The sequence below is a fragment of the Echinops telfairi genome, unplaced genomic scaffold (assembly GCF_000313985.2).
Source record: "Echinops telfairi isolate 266 unplaced genomic scaffold, ASM31398v2 ScPeMD7_19;HRSCAF=73, whole genome shotgun sequence".
NCBI lineage: Eukaryota > Metazoa > Chordata > Mammalia > Afrosoricida > Tenrecidae > Echinops > Echinops telfairi.
Genome location: NW_022103916.1, coordinates 6,102,850 through 6,112,463, shown reverse-complemented (window position 1 = coordinate 6,112,463; position 9,614 = coordinate 6,102,850). Strand labels below are relative to the sequence as shown.

The 9,614-nt window shown below is 47.7% G+C and overlaps 1 protein-coding gene across 2 annotated transcripts in view; it reads left to right on the top strand.

Annotated features, from left to right (window-relative positions):
- Positions 1 to 551: 551 nt before the first annotated feature.
- RGN (regucalcin) overlaps positions 552 to 9,614 on the top strand; it is a 15,885-nt gene continuing 6,822 nt past the window's right edge. The window contains exons 1-4 of one of the 2 annotated variants that reach the window (XM_004713192.4): positions 552 to 774; positions 2,257 to 2,434; positions 6,629 to 6,811; positions 8,001 to 8,216. In XM_004713192.4, coding sequence (XP_004713249.1) covers positions 2,272 to 2,434; positions 6,629 to 6,811; positions 8,001 to 8,216 — 562 coding nt within the window. In that variant the 5' untranslated portion in view covers positions 552 to 774; positions 2,257 to 2,271. Of the gene's footprint in view, positions 775 to 1,831; positions 1,934 to 2,256; positions 2,435 to 6,628; positions 6,812 to 8,000; positions 8,217 to 9,614 lie in introns of those variants that run through there. The other variant, XM_045288322.1, reaches the window with a different exon arrangement.

Below are 9,614 nucleotides of genomic sequence, written 5' to 3'. Positions count from 1 at the left end.
TCTCACCCCAGAAAATTCCCTTACTCCCTTTCCTAGTTAATCCTTGTCACCATCCCCCCAGGAGCAACCACCAGTCCATTGATCTCCCACTCTTCAAAAACATTTTAAGTCTTAAATGTATCGGAGTTAGTTTGAAAAAAAGTGGTATGACCAGACTATGCTGCTGTGTGCAGCTTGGAATCATTTATTCCACGTGATTTTCCAATCAAATCACAACCCAGCCAGCCCTTCCCCCTCCCCCAGCCAGCACAGTCTTCCAGATTAAAGCAAGGGCTGATCAACCAGACCAAGACATTTCACAGTTGGGCATTTGAACAACTTTCTTTGCTTTCTTTCTGTTTTGTTAAGTAGGATATCAACTTTCCATATCTGTCCAAACTCCAGAGTGCTCTGAGTCACTTAGGCCCCAGAGCTCTACCTCCTGGTTAGCTTTTCCAGTTTCTTCCAGCCACGTGAGAGGACTGCAGCCTTGTGGGAGGACCTGGGAGGAGGGAGGCGGGGGAGGGGGCACGGCCTCTCCCCCACCCTACCCCCCTGCGGCCCCCTCTGGCCAAGGTTTCTCCTCCTCCTGACCTGACCTGGGGAGCCTTCCTAGAAATCTCCTCCAGCCCGTGAAGTGCCTTGGTCGGACCGGCCTCCCCGCCGCGGCCCCGGAGAAGACAGGCCCCGCCGCCGCAGAGAAGCCAGACCCGCTAGGCCTTGTGTCAGGAACACGGCCAGCTCTCCGCCCACCCGGCGGGCCCAGGATTGTGGTGAGGCCCCTCACCTGCACAGGTACCCGACCGTGACGTGGGGAGCGCGCCCCAGACACCCCACCCCCGCCCCGCCTTTCCACAGCCGGGAAATCTTTCCCACAGAAACATTTGCCAGCACACCCCTGATCACAGGGTTAAAAATCGCTATTGCCAAAGTCAGGCGGCTGTCCTTGGACTCTCACTGATTGATTTTCAGAAAGCCTTTCATGCCGGGCGGGGTGGGGGTGGGGGTGTTTAACAGCCAGTGCATGGCCCCAGCATTTGAGGATGATTTGAGCTGTGTGAGTATATGTTTCCTTTTTCAGTTGGAAATTATCAAACCAAATATTTTCCTTTTTTCTCTCCTTCATTCACACATGTGTGAGACCATTTGTTTCTAAAGAGCTAGCTGCCCCTGGAAGAAGGATGAAGCTGAAGGCAACTTTGAGCCTTAACCTTCCCAAGGCGGTTTTGAAAGTTGCCTGTTGTGCCCTTTTCCTCTCCCACGTTGTTAAGTATTGTTTCCTAATCTTTGCTAATAGCTTTTGCTTTGCTTTTCCCTCCTTTTCTCTCCTGGTTCTCTGTTCCTGTCCACTGTGTCTGCCTCAAAAAACAAAACTCACGACCATTGATTCCATTCCGGCCCACGGCCTCATCTTTCCCCTGCAGAATGGCTAGTAGATTCGAACTGCTGACTTGGCAGTTAGCTGCCCGGGTATACTCCACCAGCCACCAGGACTCAACTAGTGCCTGCCTGGGCAGCAAGAAATTATTAAGGGGCTGTCAGTTCCTCCAGTGGTGCCCAAACGATGACCCATCCTCTAACCTTTTGCATTGTCTGCATTGGCAAATGAATGTTGACTTATAATTCTCGGTGTGTTTGCCCTGTAAACAAGCTGGTTTGCAACATGAACAAAGCAGTTCTGGGTTTACGATGACCAGGAAGGCACCAGTGGTCAGAAAAGGCAATCAACGGCATCAAGAGATGGGCAGGGCGGCAAGACAAGGTGATCCGCAGACGCCCAGAAGGGCCACCAATGAGGGAGCCGCCAGTCCCGAGGCCCGCCTTGGGGCTGAGGTACAGACATAAAGGGCAGCTCTTCACTGCCTGAACCACCCACTCTCCTGAGAGTCTGCTAAGCCAAGGTGCGGGTGGTCACACCACCCATCTCCACTTGTAAAGGTCGCTAGAGAAATTGGTAAATGGACTAAGGATGTCGCATCTATCTTATTTCAGTTCATTGCTCTTGTTCATGTATTTGGGGACTTCCAAAAGTGCATGGGGGGAAAATATTCCGTTATCCTTTCAGTCTCTTGTTCCACCAACTTTTTGGAACCCCGTGATATGTCTCTCTCAGCACATTGCATAGTTTATTTTGTTCTGCTTTTGCAAAATCTACCTTTCCGGTACTAATGAGAGCATTTGTGTTGGGACCTTGGTGGGGGGGGGGGTTAGGCCCGGTGTCTTACTTTATTGACTCCATTTGATTGCCCTTTATTTTATCTCTGTTCTCGTCGGTAGGTTTCTACTCTGGCAATGTCGTCCATTAAAATTGAATGCGTTTTGCCAATGAACTGCTGCTGTGGTGAGTCTCCAGTGTGGGAAGAAACATCCAGCTCTCTGCTCTTCGTAGACATTCCTGCACAAAAGGTTTGCCGGTGGGATTCGCTTACCAAACAAGTGCAGCAAGTGACCGTGGGTAAGGATGAATTGTCCTCCGATCTTCACAGACCTCCCCTCGCCCTCCCCTCTAGGGCAGGGGTTCTTTCCCTTCCTAATGCCGCGACCCTTTCATACGGTTCCTCATGTGGTGGTGGCCCCCCAACCAGAACATGATTGTCATTGCTATTTCATCACTGCAAGTTTGCTACTGTTTTGAATCGGGCGACCCCTGTAAAAGGGTCGTTCGACCCCCAAAGGGGTCCAGACACACAGGTTGAGAACCGCTGCTGTAGGGGGACAGTCACCCAATGTTTGCCATTCCCTCTGGGATCTTGTCAAAGGATAGTTTATATGCTTTAAATGAGGTGGGGCGGTGTTCTCCCTGTGCTCCCAGTTTGATCTAGGAGTAAACTCAGAGTCATCATGACTTCCTTCTTCCACTATGGATGAGGAGCAGAGTTCCCAAAGGAACTCTTTTTAGATGACAAGGCCCTGTGGTATCATTTTCCTTAACTTCAGATAACATCATTGCAAGTTGCAGAACCGGTTGGTGGCCCAGCCATAGTCCTAAGGCTTTAACTTTCCAGGGGAGGGGAATGACTTGGTAAATCTTTCTTTTCAATGTAAAAGAAGAGGCCCTGGACTTATAAAGCATCAACCAGAGTATCTGCTGAGTGTACAAAAAGGATTCATGACCAAAATCCAAGCACACTTGAGTGTGATTCCATTAATGGCCATATGCTTTCCCACATGGGGGTGTTCGCAGATCCTATGGCCCAGGGGCACTAGTTTGCTGTGATCAGTGCTGAGGAAAGTAGGAAAGTAATTTCATTATGGTAGTCCTGGGAAAGGATAGCAAGAATGCCCATAAACCTTGAGAACTGGAGACCATATACTTTCCTTCCTTCCTTCCTTCCTTCCTTCCTTCCTTCCTTCCTTCCTTCCTTCCTTCTCACTTCTGTAATTGGGAGACAAAGTGACTGACCTTTGAGCTCAGAGTCAGGATGAGCACATTGCCTTCCCTAGTCTAGCCCAGCACTCACACACCCCTACCTCTGTAGGGGCTCTGTAGCTGCTGCTGCCCCTGACTCAGTGATCCCTGCCCAAGGAAACAAAAAGCTGCCTAGTTCTGCACCATCCCTGTGACTGATTGCTGATGAGAGCTTTCTAATTTATAGGGCCTTTTGTGTGTGAAAATCGTGCACACAACAGAACACGTGCTGAGTCCATTTTTGCATATGCAATTCAGGGACATTGCTTACATTCTTTAAAGTTTTACACGGAGTCTCCCTATCCTATATCAAATCATTCCACCGTGGCTCCTAAGTAAAATTTCTTCTGTGTGCCCTGGTGAGCTCAGCAATTCAAAACCACCAGCCGTTCCTTGGGAGAAAAATGAGACTTTCGACTCCCGAAAAGATTTAGTCTTAACAAAAAAAGTGAAAGTCTTGGAAACCCATCAGGACAGTTCTACTCTGTCCTACAGGGTTGCTATGAGTTGACATGAGTTTATATATTTGCTTATTTCATATCAGTAAGATCATACAGGGTTTGTCCTTTTGCCACTGACTTGTTTCGCTCAACATGTTTTCAAGGTTCCTACTGGGGCATGCATTAGAAGAGGATTTCTCTTTATGGCTGAGTCCTATTGACCCGCAGGGTTCTCACTAGTTGCTCTCCTTTTCTTTTTATAAGTCGATCTCTAGGCCTTCCATCCATAGCTCTTTTACTCTGGAAGCTCAGTTGAAACCTGTTCAGCAGCGTAGGAACCTGTGAGACCCCACTGACAGCCAGGTGGTGCTCATGAGGTGCACTAGCTACAAATCCACTCGGGGGTCTCCTGCAGAGATGAGGGTTTTGCGGAAGATGAAAATTCTCTCAGTGAACAACCACTGCTCTCGTTTCCCCCAGATATGGAAGGGGCTTGTGGAGTCAGCAGTCGTTTGGAAAGTTGTCTAGAGGAGCAGGTCCCAGGCCACAGGTTGGGACCCTTAATGAGAGTAGAGCCCTCCTATATTAGGGTCCCACACAGTCCTTGGGACCATCAGTGGCTTGATTCAATGTCTAAGCCCAGCACCCAGCACCTTGCACTGAATAAGTGCTTAGGAAATATCTTCAAAATAATTCTGAGAATTTTGCTTCCTGTGACCAAGCAAATTTGATTACCTGCTGCCCAAGGTAATCAATCTCTTCATTTAAAAAATGTTTCTTATATATGGAAAAATATTAAACGTATTGAATTAAAATATAGAGACATAATGAAAGATACATCTGCATTTCTATCTACTTAGTGTTTTTACTATGTTTACTTCCAAAAAGGATTTGAGAAATAATTTTCTGTTAAGTACAGATAAAATAAAACTTCCTTCAAATGGCAAGCCCCGTATTGGTGGGAAGGTCCTTGAGGGGTGCAAATAGTTTGCACTCTACTACTCCCCCAGGGGCTCTAGGGAAGAAAGGCCTGCAGATTGGCTTTTGTAAAGATTCCAGCCAAGAAAACCCTAGAGAGCAGTTCTAGTCTGTGAGCCACACGTGGTAGGGTTGCCAGGAGTCAGAATCGAATTGAGGCTAACAGGTTTGGTGTTTGGCATTGAAGTGGGGATAGAGATATTTACAAAACCTAGGTGTTATAACTGAACACGCTTTGCCTGACTGAATTTCCTGGAGGTTAGGCAAATGATACATCTCTGAATTGCTCAAGCTGCTGAATTAGGACCCTCTCCTTGGAACGCAAGACTGTCCTGGGACTCCTGCCTCCACGTATTGCGGTTATATTTTACTGTTCTTGCTTCTCCTACCAGTCTGGGAACTTCAGAGGAGGTAGATTGTTTGCCTTTCTACTCATGTTTTTTGTTTCGTGTTAACTTTTTATTGTCAATTAGGCGAAGGTGTAGAGAGCATATCATTGTTTTACATTCAACAATTCATCCACATTCTGATTCAACTCAATCACTGCAATCTCCTCAATGTACCCTCACTTATCCCACTTCCTCCCTGTGACACCCCCCCCAACCCTGTGAACTTTGCCCTTGGGTGTTTAAACGCTGGCCTTCTCATCTGAAATAGTTGATGAGTCTAACCTGGAGCTGAGTGCACTTCCAGACCGAAGGGAGTAAAGGCCATAGTCTCGGGACGCCTTTCTATTCCTGTTGCTCAGGGAAAATTTGCCCTCCATAAGGACGTACTCGGTTCTGTGACGCTTGATGGATGCCAGTGTCGCAGTGGTTAAAGCACGCTGCCACTAAAGATTATTGTTGTCATTAGGTGTGAACAAGTCAGTTCTACCTCATAGCAACCCGTGCACAAGCAGGCCTGGGCTGCGCCGTCCTCGAAGGCCCTTGCCATGCTTGAAGCCATTGTTTCAGCTACACTTCCATCCATCTTGTTCACTGACCGCAACGTTACCCAGCATAAGGTCCTTCTCCAGAGACTTGTCCTGACCAGTCCCGTCTCAAAGTACAGGAGACCAAGTCTTGCCTTGGACAGTCTCTGAGAGGCTACTCTGTGTCCTATGCGGTAATAGCCAGTTGGAATCAATGGCAACAGGGTTTCTCCCCGTTCTGCAGAAGGGCAGTAAGACTCCTATTGTTAGGGACCTGGAACAATTACCCTTTTAATGGAAAGAGATCAAACACAAGGCTGCAATTACAGAAGAGGTTTTATTATGCTAGCTTAAGCCAGGGCTCCAGTCCTTAGGTGCTTAACTACACACAGAAGAGGTTTTATTATGCTAGCTTAAGCCAGGGCTCCAGTCCTTAGGTGCTTAACTACACGCGCCGTCTTGGGTTAGAGCCTGGAACAAAGAAATTCGAAAGTATTTATTTACAGGTATACATAACGGGGCGTTCCCAGCCACCCCCCCTCCCGTCAATCCACTGACTGGCTTATCTGAGGTAGGTTGGCAGTCTGGTCCCTTGTGTAGTTCCGGCGCTGGCTGGCCGTGTGGTCCTCCCCTCGGAGGTTGGGCTCGCTGTGTTGTTCCAGGTTGGCTAGCCTCAGTCTCCGGGTACATCCTACTTGGCACTGCTAGGAAACATGAAACCACAGCCTGCCCGAGATCCCGGAGCCAGTCACGGGGGCAATTTGGCTTTACACATACAACTGCCTCTTTTTTATATATCTCTCTATATTTTTAGTTTTTGTTGAAAATAAAGATTCAACTTCATCGTGATTGTGCTGCTCCAATACTGCTCCACCTGCTGCATTCTGATGACTGTGTTTGCCTTTGCAGATGCCCCTGTCAGCTCGGTGGCCCTTCGCCAGTCAGGGGGTTACGTGGCCACTGTTGGAACAAAGTTCTGTGCTTTGAACTGGGAAGATCAGTCAACAGTTGTCCTGGCCACGACCGATAAAGACAAGAAAAACAATCGATTCAATGACGGGAAGGTGGATCCCGCTGGGAGATACTTTGCTGGTATGATTAATCTTTCACTGAGCTGTGGCGGAAACCACGAGAGCGCTTAAAACATAGCACAGTTTGGAAAAAGGAGCTCACTTTTCCTAGGTGTCTCTTTCAACTTCTTTCTCTATCAAAGCATGATAGGTATGGTATTTTGGGGAGTTCAGTGAACTTTAATTATAGGAGTTTTATTGGTGATGAAATTAAAAGCCATTTCAAATTTACAGGGGGTGGGTGGTAGAAAATTAATACAAACAGCACATGAATAGCCCTTAGGGTTGAGTTCACTGGTAAGCACTTTGGAAGAAAGGCCTGGTTATCTACTTTAGAAAAACAACTAACTCAAATGAGAGCCATGCCCATGCAAATTCAGGCTGAGCCCAGGAGGTTCTGAATGGCCGCCTGGGGCTCATCCTGCTGAGTCCTCCCTCTCGGCTGAGAACCCCCTAGTTTCCTGGTTTCCGGGTTTTTCCTCTTTTCATTTCTTCAGCGAGAAACTGCCGCTTCTATGATGGTGCTGCTGCCTCTGGCTACCCAGGGCCAGGACCCAGGGAGAAAATGTGGAAGCAGCAGTTTGGCTCTCCAAAGGAAGAGAACTTGGCCTCCTGTCACTTCCGGTTGCTCTCCCCTCTCCACAGTTGTTACCCCTGATACATAATTACACTGATGTTTGTGAAAATGGGGCCGGGGAGGGTAGGGGGGGGAAACATGGGAGATTTCCTCTACTTCCTCTGAGCTGAAGGAATTCTCATTTCTGCCCCATGAGGCAGCTCTAGAGAATTTTTCTTGGATTTCTATCTGCATCTGCACCACACAGCCTCTTCTGGGCATGAAGGCTGCAGTGAGTTGAGCCCGGAGATCTTAAAGGAGAAAACGGGGACTTCCCCACCAGTCCGGTGGTGTGACCTGCCGCTTTTCACGTAGCCGTGCTATGCATTTGGTCCAGAGTCCACGGTTGAATGAAAAGAGGAAACTCGAGAGAGAGGAAGGCTGTGGGGTTTGGCTTTATTCCATCTTAGCTGGACCTCGGAACCTCTCATGCTAATTTTAATTTAATTTTCAAGGTGTTCATCATTAAAAAAAAAAGTAAGACCCGGATTGAGATTGTATAATAGCTTTCTTGATTTAAAATCTGGAAAGGATCCTTTGAAAGAAAAGGTGGTCTCATGAAGGGGGGCTGAGCGTGGCGGCCTTTGTTTTGTAGGCACCATGGCAGAAGAAACAGCCCCAGCAGTTGTTGAGCGGCGCCAAGGGTCCCTGTACTCCCTCTTTCCTGATCACCATGTGCAACAGCTCTTCGACCAGGTGGACATCTCTAATGGTTTGGACTGGTCCCTAGATCACAGAATCTTCTATTACATCGACAGCCTGTCCTACTCTGTGGATGCCTTTGACTATGACCTGCAGACAGGACAGATATGTATGTACTTTTTAAATACTGCTGGTACTTTTTTTTTACATGTATGTAACTGGTAAACTATCTCGCCTTCCACCCCAAGTGTAAAAGCCCTCATTTGTCAAAGAGAGCGTTTTAATTCTATTAATGGAGTCATTATTACAGAGACTTGACTACGATGCCAGTGAAGCCGTGGCCCCCAGCACAGTTCCACATGACCATGACCCAAAACCAAACCCACTGCCATGGGGTCACCCCTGCTTCCTAAGGGCCCTGTGTAGGCTTTCCGAGGCATTACCAATCATTAGAGGAGCAGCCAGCCTCGTCTTTCTCCCTCAGAGCTGCTGAGGGGTTTGAACTGCCTGCCTTGTGGTTAGCAATCCAACACTAACCAAACAGCACCCCAAGGGCCCCTCTTCAACAGCAACACCTCACTGCCATCGAGTTGATGCTGACTCGTAGGGACCCTGTTGGACAGAATACAACTGCCCCTGTGAGTTTTCAAGACTGTAACTCTTTACAGGGCTAGAAAGCCCCATCTTTCTCCCTCGGTGTGGCTGGTGGTTTTGAACTGTTGACTTTTCAGTTAGCAGCCCAATGTGTAACCACTGTGCCACCAGAGCCCCTTAACTATGACCGTAGCTGGCGGAATATGGATACTCCCCTTTAGGACCACCCGCACCAGGAAGGAACTCACTGGAAAATGGCTCCAGTGCCACCAACCACACCCAAGTCCCTGCCATCCAGCCGATGCTGATGCTTAGCAACTGCAACCCGCCCCTCCCGTGGCTTTCCAAGACTGTAACCATCTGCCGGAGTAGAAAGCCCAGTCTTTCTCCCGCCTGCTTGACCAGGAGGGTACCTCAAGGTGTAACATACAGCAGGATGGAAAGGAGCAGAAAATTAAACTTTCAGGTTGCTATTTCTTACCATATATACTCGAGTATAAGCCGACCTGAATATCCGCCGAGGCACCTAATTTTACCACAAAAATTCCATAAAAAATGTGCTGGAAAACTCGGTTTATACTTGAGTATATACGGTATTTATATTTTCATTAAAGATAAGCAAGAACTCCAAAGCAAATGAACAGCTTTTCAAAATGCAGAAAAGTAAAAAAAGTGAGTGTCGTTCAGCTCCATCCATGTGCTGAAAGGGGTTGGGGGGGCATTCATTGTTGAGGAGAATTTAGACCAGAGTACTTCAAAGCCGGTTCATGAAAGGGGCCAGACCTAAAGGGCGAAAACCTTGGAGGTGGGCGGGGGAAGCACAGTGCTCTTTTTTACAATTTTTTTTAATCTATAAATCATTTTGTTGGGGCATCTTACAGTTCTTATCACAATCCATGCATCAATTGTAACAAATTAGGCACATTTGTACATATGTTGCCATCATCATTTTCAAAACATCTTCTTTCTATAT